The sequence below is a fragment of the Gallinula chloropus genome, assembly GCF_964237585.1.
Source record: "Gallinula chloropus genome assembly, chromosome: 20".
NCBI lineage: Eukaryota > Metazoa > Chordata > Aves > Gruiformes > Rallidae > Gallinula > Gallinula chloropus.
The window spans coordinates 4991643-5011374 of NC_140105.1; the positions used below are offsets into that span (position 1 = coordinate 4991643).

A 19732-nucleotide genomic window follows, 5' to 3' on the forward strand; every position below is an offset into this window, starting at 1 on the left:
CAGTGTAACCATTCTCTTACAAAACTCAGCCCCAGCTGCCCAAAATGGGTACAAGGGGGAGGCAGCCAGCAGTATAAATACACCAGCTAAAGGTACAGCAGCGTCGCACAGCACAGAGCCAAGGGTCTGCTTACATGGGTGTGGGGAGCGAAGCAGCAGAGGGGAGGCAGGGAGCTAGGTGCCTTTTCAGTGTAAAAAACCAGAGGCAGCATTATTGCTCACCATGCTCAGCGCGTCCCGGCTGGCTCTGAGGCGGCGAGAGTCCGAGGGAGGGCACGTGTGAGGGCTCTGCACTGAGGAAGCTCACGGTGGCATCATCACCCCACCTGCCTGTAGGTATCTCCGGACAGCAGCACAGGAACAAGCCAACCAAAGCCCCTTCTGCTGACAGCTCTCCCCTCAAAATACAATAACTTCAAGTCTTAACGGAGTGGAAGATAGAACCAGATTCACCCAGGGGTGAGAGAAAAGCAGCCAGCACTGCCTGTTACCGGCCACCACTCAGTTCACGCTTGGCATAAATGTCCCAGGACCCCTTCACCGTGGGGCAAACATTCTGGACTAAAGCTACAAGCAGAGTGGTCAGGACATGTAAACAAAGCCGAACATCACCAGTGGATAGCATGTGCGTCCCTCCCCACGCCACATTCATTCCAGTCCCGTGGGATCCTTTCCTGGTCCTGTCACAGAGTCTCTGGCAGTGTCCTAAGGTCATAGGTTCCCCCACTGCTCTACCGGGGGAAACTGATCCACTTCGCCAACCTCTGTGCTGGGCTGGTCTCCCAGTGAGAAGGTCAGTCTGTATCTCAGCCTCACTTTCTCCTGCAGGAAAGACAAAACCCAAGAGCAATGTGAGAACAGCTCCTGAACAAAACTCTTCACTGTTACAGCTCCACAGAGCACACAGAACTTACATTGCACATGGCAGGGGAACAGGGCCAAGGCAAGTTCATGGAGTAGTTCAGCTGTTTAGCAAACTGGAGTAACTTCCTTTACAGTTTTTATACCTCAAAAGCTCAGCATGGAACAGTGAGAAAAGCACAAATGACCTCTGCTAACAGTTCACACATAGGCAGTCAGCACCCTGCTCTCTAGCGAGCCTGAAGAACGCTGCTGGAATAGTTCAACGTTTTCAAAATTAATATTCCTCATCCTGCTCTGCAAAATTCCTAGTGAAGCAGCAAGCAAGAGGTGGAACTGGTCCTTCAATGGTGGGAGCGATCTCGCTGTGCCTCTGAGTTGAAGTTTCTCACCAATCCACTAAACCCCTCTGACACGGATCCTTCTGGATCTCAAAGCTTTCGGCTGATACCTTAAGGGCCCTTTTGTTGCAGTTCTCAAGTTCTCATCTAGACTTGTCAAATAAATAGACACTACTCTGGGACACAGCTTGGAGCTTTATGGAGCAGCTGCTTAAATGAGAAACTACAGCAAGGACAACCAGCTCCTTGGAAATGGAAGCGTTAACCACGCTGTCACACTGGTCACAGGGACATCCTCAGGGATTAATGGAACAGCCACGATCTGACATCTGTTGGTTCAGGTCCATCCAGCTACAACCTCAATGCAGGAAAACTATTTCTACAGCACCAGCTCATCTGACATCAATTTATCACCAAAGCCCAGCACCAGCATTGCACAGGGGAGCCAGACCAGTGCTGATTGCTGCTCTGTAAAGCTGAGCCCTGTAGGACTGTCACCCTTTCGCTGGGGAATGTACAGGTCCTTCCCATACCTCTCCTGGATGACAAAGGCTGTTGGGGATGGGTCTCCATGCAGCCTCCCCCCAGCCCTGAATCCAAACACCAACGTTATGCAGCAACCACATCTGGAGGGAAAAGCTGGGAACAAACAGCTGCATCTGCTCAAATGTTTGGTCCATCCTCCTCTGTAGAATTCAGCTCACAGGAAATCTGTCTGACAAAGACAGGATAAACCCCAGAGCCCCTCTCACCTTGGTGGGATTTGCCAGAAGCATGACCTGGGTGATGGCAGCGGGCGGCTGGATGGGATTGAAGGGAGACAGCTCTGTGCCTGATGGTGGTTGTAACTTCACCTTCATGGACTGCCAATGAGAAAGACAGCAGAACTTCAGGGATTGTATCTCCTCCCTCAGGGACAACAACAGAAGCATGTACAGGCTGGGGACACAACCACACCATGTCCAAACTGAAGAGAATCAATCCACACTCGAGGATGAGGTGGTGGGAGATGCACAACATGAGAGGAACAGGTAGGCTGACAAGTCAGGCCACAGTGAAAGCACTGGCCAGGTGAACACTAACAGCACCTTCCTGTGAGTTATCTTCTGTCAGAGGTTTTAACACAAACCCCTTCATCATGTCACAACTGAGATTGGGCCAGTTTTCAAAACACAAGCTGGCCACCCAAAATTATCTAGGTGCAGGAAGACCAGAACAAAACATACTGTCAGATTTAGGCTGTCTTTTAGAAGCTGTGACTCCCAAAGACCTCAACAGGCAGAACACAGCCTAGAGAAGGGTAGAACCAGACTGCCCCAAGTCCCCAAGTTCATACCCAGCCCTTCCCGAACGCAGTGTCATGTTGCTGTGGGTCTGAGCCACACACCTTGGGCACTGCAGCCTGCAGCACGATGTTCTTGACAGGAAGAGGGGCTGTGTTCAGCATGGACACTACCACGACCAGCACGTCCGACCTGCCCGGCGGGCACTCCCTGGCGAAGTGCAGGAGGATTCGGAAGCCGTTCTTGTCGTAGGCTGTCACCGGCAGCGCGCTGCCTGCCGCGGAGAGAAGGGGAGAGGGATGCAGGCTGCTGCTGCTGCTGCAGAGGACAAGCTGTAGCAGCATCAGGCAACCTGACTGCTCGCCTGGGAGCAGGAGGAATCTCATCCTGTCACTCCATAAAGCTTTGTCAAGGAGCTTTGCTGTTCAAAAACAATGTTCAGAGAAAGGAGGAAATCCTGAGATACTTACTGGGTTTAATGGATTCCAAGGGAACGTGGACATTGGCCAAAGAAATCTCAGGTGCTTTCATGGGACTGCCTTGCTGCTGGAACGATGCTGGCTGGAAGAGAGGACTTCCTGAGCCAGCACTGCAGCTGCTTGGGAAAGGAACTGAAGGGGTTCCGGGGGCAGCGGCTGGCAGCCCTGCAGGGGCTATTAATGGGGCAGCGGTGATGGTGGTTGGCAGAGTAACCCCAGGGAACACTGAGGGTGTTGCCATGCCTTGGGTGGCAGTCCTGTGAGAGAGACAGAAAAAACATGGGAATGGAGCTGAAAGAGAAGCAGGCATTTCACCTCAAACCCAGAGGTAAGAGCAGATCACAAGGATTAAGCAGTGGCCTGGAGCCAAATTAGACTCTGCGATTACTGCAGTACCTTGTAAGGAGAGCTACAAGGAAAATGGTGGTGGCAGGGTTAGAGAAGTGATGCCTAAGTCAAGAAGAAAGTGTCCCACCTTGGCAAAGACCTCTGTAAGTGAGCAGCCTGTCCAACTTTACACTGCACATGAGTGCCAGGCAGCAGCACAGCTGCTGAGTTCTACCCAGCAGTGCCTGCCTCTCCCTAATGGAGGTGGGACCCTCATATTAGTTTGCAAACTGAAACCCTCTGAGATAAAAAATCCCAATCACATGTTTCAACCCAGGAGCTGAAAGTCTGCTCTCTGAACCTAATGCTGCAGTAATACTGGCTTTCTAACTGCAGAGACAAAGCCAGGTCTGGGACTTTTAGTTACCCTTTGGCTTCTTCAAGGAGTTGTCCCAGTGCATCCATCTTATGTGACACATTGTTCCCCACAGAGGAGCTGAAGTACCCAGGAGCAGCTGGAATAGTCTTGGGGGGCCCTGCAGGGGCAGCTGGTCCAGCAGAGAACACGAATGGTGCTGAGTTTGGTGCTGGGATGCTGGGAGCTGTCTGTGAGGCTGTGAAAGCAGAGGACACTGATGTTCCACACGTGGTCTGTGATGTGAGAAGAGGGTTCCCTGCAGGGTTGCAAGCAACAGTCACCATCTTCGGATTAAAGAAATCCAAGTCCAGCTGGTCATTCTGAAAGAGAGGACAAGTGGACAGTAACCCTCTGCTCCCTCCTGCTGCAGAGATGGCACTGTTACAGAGGGAGAGAGATTTACCGCAAAAACAGGTGCTGGGTGGCAAGCAGCAAAGTCTGTGGCCTATGTCAGGACTACATCTGATCTGTAATTTAAGCAAAGGAAGTGCTAACATCAGGGGGGACAGATGGGAAACTAAGAAAGCCAGGTTCAGGGATATCTACTCTGTTTAGACAGAGCTATCCCAGATTTTAGGGCTAAGCCAGACTTCCCCTCAGGAACAGCTGCCCCTCTGCCTGCATGTGTGATCACGTTTCTCCAAGGTGACAGAGTGTGTCTTGAGACCTCCCACGATGACAATCCCTCCCTCCCCTTTCCCAGAAACCCTCCTCTGTACCTCAAACATGCTCCACTGGCTGTTTTCTGAGGTCTCCTTCGCTGCTGGAGGGGCTGGGTCATTCAGGCCTGAAAGGAAAAATAACAAGCAGGTGACTGGAGGAGAAAATGAATTAGGTGTCATCCCCTGGCCACTGTTTCTGTACCATCAAACTACTTGATTCAGCTCAGCCAGAGCCCAAACTTGACATGGGCTGCAAGTGATAGAATCATACAAGTCTATGATGAAGAAGGGAGTCTGACAGCATCAGAAGCTGACAGTCACCCCCTGCACGCAGCTCCTCCAACCCTGCCTGACTGGCAGCGTGCTCTGCTTCTCCCCAGACAGGCATTCTGCAGGCTCCTGCACACAGCCCCTGGGAGGCATCCTGCCCCCCAGCACAGCTCTGAACTCGGGGTGAAACCCACAGCAAACGGCGTGTCCTGTACCTCCAGCCATCAGACCACAACCACGCTCCAGCTGCTGCGTCCCTGGCAGCCTCCTGGGGAGGCTCAGAGCTTTTAGTAACAACTCAGTGCCAGGGTGTTGCACTCTGGGTGATACAAAGGAGCATCCTCTGGACCTCTCCAGAGGCATCTCATGCTCCTCTTAGGCTTGCCATACATGCAGCCAGCCCCCTTGTGCCAAAGGAAGAAAGCAGTCTTTGTTAAGCCTGGATTAAGTAGCAGTTTTCTGGACCCTTTGGTGTCTTACCTAAGCACAGAAGCTCCTCATCCAGCAAGGAGAGGGAGTTGGCCGTGCTGCTCTGCTGAGCAGGGGTGGCTTCCACTTGGCTGGAGGAACTGCTCCTCACTGGCACAAATGCCTGGGGGGGAGGTGGGAGAATGGGGATTTCGGCTGGGGCTGCTGTGGGGGCTGGTGCCAGGGTGCTGGGTGGCATTGGAGGCGCCGGGGTGCTGGTGACGTCTAATCCAGCCAGGTCAATGAGGGTGTTGAGATTGTTTGTGGAGTTACTCCCTGCAGTGGACAGGAGAAGAGCACTAGTAGGAAAGAAGGCAGAAGGCTCAGAGCAAACCCAACGTACAGAAGAAATGATCAGAGGTGGTTTAGGTGACACAGATCCTTGTTTAATCGTGGCTTAGGGCTCTCCAGCACAGAAAGCCTGTGTGCTTTCTGCCTAACCACCAGCTGTCCATGAGCTGCTGAAATCAACCCAGACACTTAGGAAATCTCTTGCTGAAGAGCAACGTCTGCTTCAACCCCTGCTCTTGCCCCAGCACTTCTTGTAGTGTAATTTGTAATCTTTTCAAAGTTTTTTGAGCTCAGATGAGGCTTTTGGGGACCCTGCAGAGTTACAATAAGCAAAGGCTACCAGAGAGCTGAGGAAAATCCATTCTGTCTGGATCTAGAATACCCTTCCTATTCAGGAAGCCTCATGCCAGTAAGATGCAGTCAGGCAGCATTTGTACATTCCTCTGCTGTCCTCCAGGCCAAAATGTGGGACTCCCAAATGACAATCGTGTCACACACACCCTGAGTGTGGTGAAACCAAAGTTTGAAGTAGGCAACTGGCCTAAATTCACCAACAGAACTGCTGGCAAAGCCAGGACACCAGCCCAGCTCCCACACTCCTGCTATTGTCCTTCTGATAAAATCATCCTCTTCTTACACATCACCATTAAGAAACAGGACAGACGTGGAGAGGAAAGTGTATGAGAGCTTCCAGCCACACAGCCTGGTCAGATACAGGCTTCTGTGGATGTTATCAAGGGTTTTAATAATATGGAACCAGGAATGGAAAACACAAGCCTGCAGCAAGTGGCTCATGCCCAGAACTGTCTATCTACTACTTAGGGACTGTCTTGTCCCCCTCTGAGTGACAAAACTAACACACCAGTAGCCTACTTCACCAACATTTATAGGAAACCCCATCCAAAAGGACTTGGAATTGCAAGATTCAAAATTAAACCGTTGGTTTCCCAGGAACTCACCTTCCACTCCAGGCACCACAGGGAGATCCACTTCACCATTGATCACTTGCCCCTCTATTATTTTTTTATAGGAATTTATCACACGGGATAAATTGTCACTGGCCTGCAGAATATCCCCTACATGTGAGAGAGACAAAAACAACCTCCAAGACTTTAGTAACTCTGCTCCCACTGAGTACTCAGTTATCAAATAAATAATCAGCAAGAAAAACTGTAATTATTTGGCTATGAGCTCCACTACTCTTTGTCATGCTCCTCTAAGCAATGCTCTGGCCTTTCTAACTCCATGCATGTTACAGTATCAGTGAAACAAGAAGTCCAAGGCTTTGTTCCCCACAGCAGCTCCCTTCCACCTCCAAAGCAGCAGCTGTCCCCCATGATCACCCCAGCCTCCCTAACCACCAACTCTGTCAAGTCCTTGCCTGGGTTTAAGTGATAAGCATAAAGAAGCAAGGACCGTGTCTTTTATCTGCTTGCTCAAAGCAAAGCACATCCAGAGCAAAGAGGCACCTTCAGAGCAGCCATTCCCTGGCTGAACCCTTGCACAGTCACAGGTCACAAAAGCAGTTAAAAAACCAGAGAGAGATGTAGCTTTGTTTACCCAAACTGCTGTCGTTATCCTCTGTCTCACTGGCCAGCTTGAATAACGTCCGTCTCTTGGTTTCACACCTTTCATAGAGCTCCTAGAAAGAAAGGTTTAGGATAAAGGGCTTCATCAGCCAGGAGCCACTGTCAGCAACACCCATCAGCACAGACTGACTCCCCAGACAGGCGCTGGAAAGCCCAGAACAGAGAAACCAGCCCCCTTGTGCTGAACACACCTGTGGTGCTGAACATGCTGACCCTCCCGGCAGGGCTGCGAAGCACCTACAGCCAGCTCCAGTCCAAGAGGGACATCTGATCCCTGTATTGCAGTAGTCCCTAAGCACCTGAGGAAGCTGAGCTGTGCTTCAACAATTATGCTTTAAGGGACGATGGCCTCAAGTTGGAGCACAGGGAGTTCCACACCAATATGTGGAAGAACTTTTTCACAGTGAGGGAGCCCTGGGACAGGCTGCCCAGGGGGTGTGGAGTCTCCTTCTCTGGAGATATTCCAGACCTGTCTGGTTGCCAACCTGTGTGACCTGTCCTAGGGACCCTGCTCTGGCAGGGGGGTTGGACCCGATGGGCTCTGGAGGTCCCTTCCAACCCCTGTGACTCTGTGATTCTGTCAGGCTGCAACTATGACCTGCAGAGTCTGCAGCCCCACAGAAGAGTGACAAGAGGAAATGTTTCACAGAAACAAACTGGTTTCTGAAGCTTCTTACCACTGTTTCAAGAGCTGGCTGTTAAAACCAAGTTGCTTTAACTTTTCAGTGAGGTAAGGTGCCACTCCCCTGGGCCTACCCAGGAGTCCCTGGGGGCTGTTCTGAGTTCTACCTTAACAATCTCCCAGCCTCCTAACACTAACTAGAACTCTTCCTTTGAAGGGGAGGACATTTTCTGTCCTGTTCAGCCTTCTGCTTACCCATCCACAGTGCTGTAAGGGACAGTCATGATCTGCAATCAGCGTGTTTGAACAGAAGCAAGAATTGGAAACAGCAACTTCTGGATTCTGCCACACAGCATCTTTGGAGAGCAGCTGTACCTCATGTGAAGCATGTGCAAAACCAAGATATTACCCACTGAGTCCTTTAGTGACAGGTGTTAAAACCAGTTATTTTCTTTCCTGCTGGTTCCAACAACTACTCTTGTTTCTTGTTGATGCTCTGCATTTTACTGCACTGTTTGGAACTCCCCCCAAAACTCAAGCCCGTAAGAAGAAAGGACTGGCTCCAGGGTGTCTGGGAGGAAGGAGCAGCTCAGGCTCACCTTCATGAGCTCCCTGTCAGCCTCTGATGAGTCCTCTTTGCTGTAATGAACCAACATCTCATTCAGCAGCTTCACGTTGTTATTTACTTCTTCCAGGGTGTGCATGCGTTTCGTCACCTTCTGAATCCGAGCCTCGTCCTTCAGGGTGTGAAACAGGTGTAAAAAGTGAGTTAGAATCACAGAATCACAGAATCACAGGGGTTGGAAGGGACCTCAAGAGATCATGGGGTCCAACCCCCCTGCCAAAGCAGCTCCCCAGCTCATATTGCACAGGTCAGTGTCCAGATGGGGCTGGAATCTCTCTGTAAAGGTCCAGGGGGTCACAAGAACAGGTATCACCTGTAAGTCATGTCAAGTAATGTCTGTTTAAGGTTAAGCTAAGGAAAAAAAACCCAAACCAACCTCTCCATTCATGTGAAGCTTGGCTTATTTTATTGCACCACTGGTGTGAAATTACAGGCACCCCTGTATTTCCAAAAAGTATCATTAAATAGAATTTAATTTATAATTATACCACTAAGAATAGAAAAGTTTCCAAAAGTTTCTTTCTGACCTGTCAGAAGATTAAAACTTTTTTTTTTCCCCCCAGTCACTTGATGCCATGTTACAAAAGATGTGTTTGAAGCAAACCATGTACTAGGAACAAGAAAATCTCCACCCATCTCTGATTTGAGATTCCAACTAAAGATGTAGGAGAGTCTGCCCTGGGGACAGGAGAAGCTTTAATGGAAAGACTGCAGTAACCTGCACAGCCTCTTTCAGGCCAGAAGCTATCCTATTTTCTTTCTTTTTTTTTTTCTTTCCAGAAACACTGAGTCATTTCCCAGACTCTGGTGTTTCCAGTGACTGCCCTGGGTGGATGTATCACATCTCCACAAACAGGGAGGTGTCCCTGTAAAGCCAGCTTGGGAGAAGACCCAGTCCAGTGACTTGGTCCTCATATCCAGGGATGGTACTGCATGCTCCCACCAAACCCTGACATGAAATACCACCTTGAGTGATGAGAACGTATTTAATTACAACAAGGGGCATTGAGTCCTTACCCCTTCTTGCCCTGTCCTCCACCAGAGAGACCAACCATAGACATTTTTGTGATATAAACATCTCCCAGCTGTGAGCTGGAGTCAAAAATTCAACACAGAGCCCTGCTAAGTCATCAGATGGCACCCCTAATATGCTGGGGGCTAGACAGAAGTTGGCAGCATCATGTGTTTTTAAAAAAGTAACAAAAGTTTGGATGTTGCTCATGGTCAGTCTCATTGAGTCCCCACAGCTTAACTAAGGAATGCACTAAGGCAAGCTCCTGGAGCCCCAAAAACCCAGGTGTTGCCATTCACATGATCTCAAAGCTCTCCAACATTTTGTAGAGCTTAAAACCTGCAAAGCAGACTGCTGACTGAGACCAATCCTACAGGATTTTCTTACCTCTTTTACCATGGATTTTATAAGCTTGTTGGCCTCCTGTAAATCATCTGGGTTTTTGCTTTTCAGCAGTTTGGCTAGAAGCTGTAAGATGAGAAGAGGATATTCAGGAAACAAATAAAGACCCTTTGGCAAAGGGAAGCAGCAAGAGGAATCTAAGTGAGCAACTCAGGGGAAAAGAGATACAAGCCCACTATTACAAAGCTTATGCTGCTTTCATAGCTGCAGTGAGCCCAGTGGGAGTCATCTGTGGTTTATTATATTCTGTGGGTTGCTGCATTCTTGCTTCTACAGAGGACAGATACTGTGAAATCACTGAAACTTCTGACACTAGTTAATTATTCCTCCCATACATATTTTTTGGTCCTGTGCATGAAATATCCTCTGCCCTGTAGTATTACAGCAGGGCAGCACTTTAACCAGGAATACTCTCACACCAGGAACACAGACGTGGCCTGAGCTGCAATTTCAGGTCAGGTAGGTGGACAAAGCAGTCGTATTCAAACCAACCAGCTCTGTGAAACCAAGGAGCTCTATCCCCAAAGATCAAAGCTGAATTAGCAAACTTCCCTTCCTTGTTCTAGGTGTGCATTAGGAAATCACTTATCATTAGTGATTGTGATACAAGACTTCACTATACCTTGGATTTCTCCTCATCATCAAACACGGGGTTTTTGGGACGAGGTGGTGGAGAAGGAATCAGGGTTCTGTCTGCAGGAATCACAGGATCAAACATCACGATCCCTGGAAGCAGAAAAGGAACCCATGTGGGTTTCCACAGGCAATGCACCCAGCTGGTCACAGGCTGCTATCAAAGCAAACACAGAGCCAATCTGGCTGCTGATACCAGTGCACTGCTCTAATGAACAATACAGGGTCAAAATCACCGAGCATCCTGGCTGGAAAAGTAAAGTTTTCTTTGATAAGGGCCAAAGCTCCTCTCACAGCCTGTCCACATTGCTCCTCTAATAGCTCAGGATAACCAACAGCTCTCTGCTATTGTCTCTGCTCCTTCCACATGAGCTGCTAGAGCACTGAGTGAAGCCTCAGACAACCCAGCCTTGTGCAAACCCCAGGGCACCACATTGGTTTGTAGCAACGAGCTGAGTGGGGAGAGCAGAGAGCAGTGCAAAATGGGGTGATGAGCAGACCATAATAACCACGAGTGGGGGAAGAGCCAAGCGCCCTGCTTGTTCCACTGTCCAGTCCCTGGATCTGTGCTCTCCCTCAAGAGCTTCCCTGAAGCCAGTTGTTCTTGTGTTGAAGCTGCATGATTCTCAGCTGAGCTTTTTTCACTGTGCCTACACAAGATATTTCTATCAGCTGAACTAAAGGTACAATTGTAAAGTCATCCAGTTAAAAGAACACAAAAGGCTACATGGATGCTCTTATTTTGCTTTAGACTTGTTCAAATTATTTAATAACTACTTCCAGAAAAATGTGAAGCAAAGCCCTGCACACCAAAAGAGAAGCATTTGCCAGGTGCTTCACCAACCTACTTACAAAAGCCAAGGCATTTAAATATAACAAGCAGCTTTTCAGGGAATTTTGCCCTTGTTCTACCTCTTCTCAGAGCTTGCCTTGACCCCATATAATTAGAAGCTGTATATTTTGTGAAACCTCTGCTTGAAGCACAGGAGAGAGTGCATGAGTGAGCAGCTGACTTCCTACCTTGTCGCTTCAGCATGTAATAGGCATCCTTGATTTTGGATTCTTCTGGCAATGCCACTGTCCAGCTATACAGCAGCTCAATGACTTTGGTCTTCACCTTCTCTGAGACTCGGTCTCCCAAGTACTAAGAGTGGGAAAAAGATGTCAGTTTTCCACATTGCTCATTTATTCTTAAGAATAAAGCCCAAACCCAGAGGAAGGGGGTTCAGTGATATACACTAAAAGGCATATAATCCAAGTTCCAAGATGATCCAAGATATATCTTGTTAAGAGGAAAACAAACATTCCTCCAATACCTCTGAATTAATGGTTAAGAGAAGAAGAGAAGCTTTGTGATTATCTTCAGCAAAAGAAAGAACAGCTGTTCTGTTGGTTCCAGGATTTTGCTATGTAAAAATTTCAGCAGTACAGATAAACACACATCCCCCCTGCCACTGTCTCATGGGAAAGAATCTTGGACTACTTCACAGCATCAGCCATGCCTTGGGGTGCCTCTGTCTATTTTCACCACATTAAACACTTGCTGTGCTGAGGACCTGGCCAGGCACCCTTCACACAGCAGGTCAGCAGCAGGGTGAGCATTAGAACCCTGCAGTGTGGTGCTGAGGCTTGTTTTAACCTCTGCATCTCAGCCCCAGACACTGCTGCTGGGGCTCTTGGTTTCTGCATTCTGGTTTTCTTTAAAAAACACAGCCCAAGGTTTAGAAGCCCTGGAGTTTCATGAAGGCTCTGAACAGCACAGAGACTACACACTGATGGTAAATAAGGACAACTTACTGGGAATACAGTAGGCAGAGCATACTACCCCCCACCCAAACCTTCACTAACTTACACTCTTGAATCCCAGAATGGTTTCGGTTGGAAAAGACCTTCAAGATCATCAAGTCCAACCATCTATCCAGCCCTACTAAGTCCAACACCAGACCACATTTCCAAGTACAACATCTACATTTTGCATGCCTACACATCTATTGCAAGATTATCTTTACATTCTTCTTCCTTCAGTGAAGCTGAATGGCAATTTTATAGTGCCTAAACCCACTGCAGAGCATGAAGAGCCCCATCAGGTATACTGCATCCCCCCCAAATGATCTGCTCATCAACCCTTGGAGCCCAACAGCAACAAGCCAGACAGAGCACTGCAAACATCTGGGATGTTGCCTGTAGCTTATGGAGCCCAACCAGACAGTAAATAGAGCCATAATACTCTGGGACTAACCTTTGGAGATACAACTTTTATTAACTCGTTTAAAAAGCGAAATTTCCCTACTTCATTATGAAATCTTCTCCCACAATTCTTCATACAGGCTTCCAGCACCTGCAGTCAGGTAATGAAAACAAGGGATGAAGGGAACAGCAAAACCCTGTGGTAACAGCATCACTGTGGTCTGCTTGTGGAGGAGCTGAAGGACCTGTGGCAACACAGGCACCATCTCCCACGCTTAGGGGTGAGAGAGCAAGGTCTCCCACCCTCAGCTATGCATAGTCAGTTATCTCACCATTAGGTCTCGTAACAATGAACACAAATCTCACCTGAAGATAACAAAGGAAAGCAGCTAAATCCAACCCAGAGTTATTTCTGACTGCTCTACCACTGATGAGAAATCCAGGTGCTTCAATTCCGTAACCATCCTCCCACCCAGCAGCTTGGAATCAGGACATCCAGCCCCAAACTAGCCCCAGCCAACCCCGCTGACACACTGTGCACCCCTTACACTCCACACAGATGACCTAAAATGATTTAAGAGGAGGGTAAGGACTACCTACTGTCAAGGCTTGGACTGCCTCCCATTCCTGTGGCGACTGGATTTTATGAGCCAGGAGTCTCACAGCTATCTGTGGCCTGAAACAAAGCAGATCCCTGTTACAAACTAAGAAGGCACCATGCTGAAGGGTTTTTCAGACTTTCCCAAATCCTGCTGTCCAAACGAGATGTCTTTCACATAAGTAAAGGGAAGGCCATTTAGGACTTTTTATCTCCCCCTCAGTGTACACAGGCTAACGCAAAGTGTTCAGGGCACCTTTGTAAGCTGGGGTGTTTGCATGGATGAAAGGAAATGAGGTAGGTAGTCTGAGCCAGCAATTCCAGATTCCTCCCTGGGAGGGGCCAAACAACTCCCAGTACAGTCCCCAGCCCAGGAAATCATTTCTTTGGCGTTAGTTTCCTTTTTCCAGCAGAAAACACTTTGTCCTTAGCTCACAGGAATGTCGTGCCCCAGGAGGCTTCCTCAGTTAAGCCTTGTAAAGGTTTTAAAGATGTGAAGCCCCATCAGGCACTTGTAGCCCTGTTTTACAGGCTGGCAAACAATAACTTGGGCTAGGTGAGAACCCTGCAGCTGACATTAGAGGCAGATTCAGAGCTCCCATTTTCCTGAGGCTCGGCTGCTTTCACAGAGAAGAAAGCACACTTCACAGCATCTTGTTTCTTTGGTGGCCAGATCCTCCTTGTGATATTCACAGAATCAGAGGGGTTGGAAGGGACCTCCAGAGCCCATCGGGTCCAACCCCCCTGCCAGAGCAGGGTCCCTAGGACAGGTCACACAGGTTGCATCCAGATGGGGCTGGAATCTCTCCAGAGAAGGAGACTCCACACCCCCTGGGCAGCCTGTCCCAGGGCTCCCTCACCCTCACTGGGGAAAAGTTCTTCCACATATTGGTGCAGAACTTCCTATGCTCCAACCTGAGGCCATTGCCCCTTGTCCTGTCCCCACAGCCACTGAGAAAAGGCTGCCCATGTCCCTTGTGTCCCACACTTGAGATATTTATAAACATTAACCAGATCCCCTCTCAGTCTTCTCTTCTCAAGGCTGAACAGCCCCAGTTCATTCAGCCCTTCAGTACATATAAAAGAAAACATGACAGTCTGATGGCCAAATGACACACTTTAAACAGTGAATGTTAATTTATTAAGTCCAGAGTTGTTCAGGACACTCACCCTTCAAGTTCTTTGTTGATCTGGTCACAGAATCCGATGATGTATTCCCAGTCTTCTTGCCTGTTAGATGGGTTAGTGGCTTTATCTTTGGTAAGGGAAAGAGAACACGTTACAAATCAAGCAGCAGCATAAAAGGTCATGCCTTTCCTAGAGAAGAGCATTTGACATCCATTCCCAACTACAAGAAAAGAAGAAAGAAGTTCACACATGGTCTGTTCAGGGAGAAGAGTGTGTCCAAGTCACACAGCCAAATATCCCACAAGAATCACTGCTTTCCCAAAAAAAACCCCAACCAAACAGGTGCCAAATCTTACTTAGAGAAACAGGCTGTTTTCATAGTGAGAGTACAAGATTTGAGCTCACACAGTTCCCCTCTGTCTGAAACGCTGTCTCTTTCTATTTGGCTATAACATTAAACTCCTTAAAGACCAAACCCTCACACTTTCTACACAGGAAATTATTTTTGTATTCCCTAGGAGTTGTGCAGAAGTCAGAGCTGGAACATCAGTTGTTTAACACCAGTCATTTAGCATTAATGCTTGTTTTTAGAGTGCCAGCTGATTTATTAGATGCCTTCACGTTTCTCCTGGGAATTATGAGCTGGAATTTATTATTATACAAGTAATAAACCCCACAGCCTGCACCCCATCAGGAATGCAAATCCTATATGCCCAAACCAAGATGTTTATACTCTACTCACTGGGCTATTTCAGGCTCTAGAAGGTTCAGGGACCTTTACTTACTGCCCTGACTGCAGAACAGAGAGGCCATCAGCATCTCTTTCTGCTACAAATGCATCTTCTCCATGTATCCTACGTAACTCTGATAATGTACAGTAGACAAGATTCCTGCTTTAACCTAATTTTCCAGCCAAGATGACTGGACATGATGATTTTTCTTTCTTGTGAGGGAGGAAACACCATGCTGTAGCTACATAGACAGGGGTTGGCATTTAAGAAACCTTCTGTAAAATGTTAATACAATGGGAATAGATACAGCAAAGAAAATCCTGCTTAGCCAGGCAGCACAGAGCAGGGAAAGGAGGGCAGGAAAAAAACCAACCAGCACACACCCCTCCACTTTCATCACAGAAACAAACACATGCTATGTGACATATCCTTTTACCTTTCCCCAGACAGATAAAAACAGCTGTCAAACACCTACTCTGCACCCTCACTGTCACAGCACACCCCAGTCCCCCCACTGCTGCAGCCCTAGAAGTTTGCTCCTACTTTACTCCTTACTGAAGGGTGGCTGCAAAGCCATTTGGTGAATTCTTCCAGGGATCACACCTGCAGAGGCAAATCTCTGTGCCTGCTGCTCACATCCACAGGACTCTCAACAAGCAAAAGGCCAGGGAGCACCAGCTGCAGGATCGCATCTTGTTGCACTAAGCTATCAAGCTGATTTTTGATCTCAGGAGATGCAAGGGAGGCTGAGTTTAAAACACAGCTGCTGCAGAGCCAAGCAACTGTTCAAAACATATGTGGCACTTACACCTTACTACCACACTGCTGAACAGCCTGGAAGCATCATGAAACCAGGGACTTACAGCCATCTAAAGTCTTGTGGCTGGGTGCTCCGAAGCATCTTTGCTGCTCTGTGGGCAGAGGTGGAACAAATATGGTTCCTGGTTGAAGCTTGTGGATTTTATTAGTGGATTTTATTTAATAAAGACAGGAAGAGCACAAACAAGCAGAGACACTCAACTAAGCAAACTCTTCCTTGGTTGCACAGCCTGAAATTGGGAAAGAGACCTGGTACAAACAGGGGAATGTAACCCACATTTCCATGTTACAAATGTTCATTTTAAAGCTGCTGTGGGCATTTCTTGTACTGACACTGGATTACTGCACACTCTCAGATTGGGTTCTGATTCATCTAAGTTTTTTCACCAAAAGCTCTCACATAAAGAGAGTAAAGTCTCAGAAGCAGAGAGAGATTACTGCGGGGAAGTTGTGATCCACATGAAGAAATTCCTCATAAGATCTCCACGTGAAAGCCCAGTTCATAAAAGTTAATAAGCTTGACCAGAAGTCCTGCCCTGGCTCTAGAGTCTGATGTGTTTGCATGACAGATCACACTGGTGTGTACAGATAGCTAAACTGGTTTGGATACCAACCTCAGTACAGCCATGTGAGCACAGCACCCCAGATGAGCTAAACAACCTTGCTTAACCTTTTCAGGGCATCCCTATGTGAAGCTATCACAGACATGAAGGCACAAACTTAAATCCTTTCTTCTTCTGCAGAATGCTTCAAATGTGGCCAGGGAACTCCTTTGCACTGCCTCACAGAGATGCTTCAACCCTTACAGGCAAGGACTCGTTCCAGTACAGAGTCTGGAGTATCAAACCCTTGGCTTCTCTTTTGAAACGCTGGTTTAGTAGCAATTACACATTTTGCTTTTAGAGACACTTGTTCACCAGGTCCCATCCTGAAAACTCCATTTCACGTTGGCAGCCAAGTGAATCTGAATGAGAAAGCTGGGAACAAAACTCTCAGCCCTGCCCCAATCCTGCTGCTGTCTCTGCTGCAAGCAGCTTCCAGACCCCACTGTGCTTAGGACACCTCGTTGCTTCATACTTGACCCAATCATCAGAGCCATCCAGCCCTCAGTCGACCTGGGAATGCTAATGAGTCAACATTCACATTCATCATTAGATCTGGAACAAAAGTGCTTGTTTTCTCCATAGAGGAGCAAGGTTGGGACGCAGAGAAGCACAGACCTGACAGGTCAGGAATGCTCACGTTTTCCTGGGTTTACTTCTGCATTGAAATGAGACAAAGGGTTTCCCCAGGTCAGGCTTAGCCTATGAATTGGGAATCCCCAGCCCAAGCGTGTCGAGTCTAGCAGCTGGATTCTGTTTGTATTGCAGGGATGAGGAGGATGCTGACCCATGACAATACAAGGAGGAAAAAAAAAAAGAAGAGACAATCGTAATATTTTCTCCATCTGCATCTATTGCAGAGCCAGACGTTGCCTAAGCCTGACAGGAGTGTGACACAATAAGCTTCCCTGTGCATGCAGCAGAAAAGGCAGCGCTACAGTCAGAGGATCCAGCTGTGTTTGTGCAAGTGACAGTATTTTCTAACCTCCTCTTCTATTTCAGCTAAGTGCAGCAGAAGAGCAGCCTGCCGGCAGGGAGGGAAGGGAACGGATCACTTCCTCACATCCCAGCTGCCTGAAACAAGGCAGGAGGCAGGAAGATGCTAGATCATCACTGGCTCAAGTGCAGATCCTGCTGCAGCATTAGGACACGAGGATGATGTTACTTCACGGGCCTGTGACTCCACCTGATGACAGAGGCAGGGCAGTGTGGAAGGCTGCCTATCAAAAGCCTCAAATAAAACCATTGGCAATAAGAAATTCTCCCTCTTCCCATGGCTGGGACCTTGGATGAGCTGAGCAATCGTGGCCCTTCCCTCCAGTAAGGGCGCAGCGAGCGCAGGCCCTGAAGGGCAGCGTCAGGCACAGCGCAGCTCGGCGATGGTTACAAGCAGCCAGCCCTCAGGAGGCCTGGGCAGAGCACTCAGATGCACCAGCCCTCCTGCTCTGCCTTCCTGGCCCGCACGACTCCTCTGGTAATTTACTACCTCCACGAAACACTCTGTGCTCCCCTGCCACGGGAGGAGGAGCGATACACTCACACCAGCACAAATCACTGTAGCAGTGACCAGGCATAAACGCATCCTGTTAAATGAGAGAGCAACACTCCAGCCCTGAAAAATGCCAACACCTCTGCAATCAGGCTCGCTGCAATACTTCCTACAGTGAGTAAGGCCTTTGCAACGCTACTCCTTAAGCATATGCTCTCCGCTGACTGAACATCCTCCTGCTTGGCCAAGGGAGATAACTCCTCTCTTAACTTCCACAATTAAAGAATAACCTCACAACACAAACCGCCAGGAAGCTTCCCAGGCTACACAATCTAAAATATCCTCCCTACTAGAGATGTTTTCACAGGCAGACCGAACTCGGTGAGTCAGTTCTCCTCAGAGAGATTAAAAGGAAGGGATGTGGGTGTTTCTTCATGTGTCTCGCTGGCTACAATTAAAGATATTGACAAACTGTGGGAGTTCAGAGGAGGAGCAAAACCAGTAAGGGGACAGAATGGATTGATCTAAAATGAGAAATAAGAGCTGAAAACATCATTTAGTTGGTAGCTCCTATAATACATGATGATACCACGCATGCATTTGAATTTTATATAAAATTATCAAGAAAGAACAAGAATCATTTAACCTCCTGTATAGAAGGACAACACCAAAAGGGTACCAGATGTTATACTCTAAGGTATTTTGGGTAATGATCATCTGCTGTTTGCCTGGCGCCTGATGATGTAGGAACTTCACTCGCTTCTGTAATCAAACAAATAACTAATAAAAAAAGCAGAAAACCTAGGCAATAAGCTGGTGATGCTCAAGACGCCCTCCCAGCAGGAGCCCCTGGAAAACATGTGGAACGATTACTGGTATGACTGATTCATTCAGGAATCACTTCCTGAGCTGCTGGGTCGGGATCCCACAGCACCAGGTTCTGTAGAGCCAGCAGCCTGAAAGCCAGCCGACTCACGGACAGCAGGGACAGACCCAGCGTGGGGAGACACCCAGCCAGGGCTGCGGATGAACAAGCTGTGTTTGGGGAGGGGGGTTCCCCCTTGCCCCAGTCTCTAACCTTTAAGACTCTGTGCTACAAGCACACCTTATCCTGACAGGGGATTTTTGAGTATTCCAGTCTGTAGGGCATGGACACCCCCGACTCCCCCCCCGACACCGCAGCCAGGCACAAAGCAGGCTGTGCCTGCCCGCCGAGCGCGGTTGTGTAACGCGGGGATAGGATGTGCCGGGGGAAGCCCGGCAGCTCCCCAGAGCCCGAGCAGCACCGCAGCTAAGCGGGGACCGGGCAGGGGAGGCGGACAGCGGGGACGGACGCGTTCCGGGAGCCTCCCCGGGCGAGAAAGGCGGCAGCCATGCAGGCGCCGACCTACACGAGCGAAAGCCAGGCAGCCTCGCACCTCCCAGGAAGCACCCTGCGGGTTTGCAAGGCCTGCCGCCGCCGGGCCCCGCCGCCCCGCTCCGCATCGCCCCTTCGCTGATGCCGTCCCGGCGCGGGGCTGCCGGCGGCAGCGACCTCCGGGCAGAGGGGAGGCCTCGGCCCTCCTGCCCCCACGCAGGGCGCAGCCCCACGCACGTCCCCCCTGCCGGGCGCCGTCCCCCGGGCTGCCCGCACACCGCCCCGCCAGCCCCCCAGGGCGGCCCCGGCCGGCGCGGGGACGGGCGGGAGGAGGGCTGCGGCGAGGCGAGGGGAAGGGCTCCGGGGCTGGGCGGGGGCACCCAGGCTGAGGGTGAACGGGACTGAGGGGCCCCGGCCAGGGCACCCCGGGGGCCGAGAGGAGCGGGGCCGCGGCCCGGGGCGGGGTCGCGGGGTACTCACTCAGCCACGACTCCAGGCTCTCGCCTTCCGCCTCCGCCATGTTGCCGGCCCGGCGCGA

At 49.4% G+C, this 19732-nt stretch overlaps 1 protein-coding gene across 1 annotated transcript; it reads right to left on the bottom strand.

The window, feature by feature from the left end:
- Window positions 1-608: 608 nt before the first annotated feature.
- On the bottom strand, window positions 609-19714 carry GGA3 (golgi associated, gamma adaptin ear containing, ARF binding protein 3; the record flags this gene model as incomplete). Its single annotated transcript, XM_084273477.1, has 17 exons — window positions 609-822; window positions 1955-2065; window positions 2590-2759; window positions 2956-3221; window positions 3719-4029; window positions 4429-4496; window positions 5122-5385; window positions 6360-6476; window positions 6961-7042; window positions 8211-8348; window positions 9636-9716; window positions 10273-10376; window positions 11304-11427; window positions 12523-12621; window positions 13071-13146; window positions 14239-14323; window positions 19675-19714. 17 exons carry the CDS (start codon window positions 19712-19714, stop codon window positions 712-714), a joined length of 2247 nt encoding a protein of 748 aa, XP_084129603.1. The 3' UTR covers window positions 609-711.
- Window positions 19715-19732: the final 18 nt, after the last annotated feature.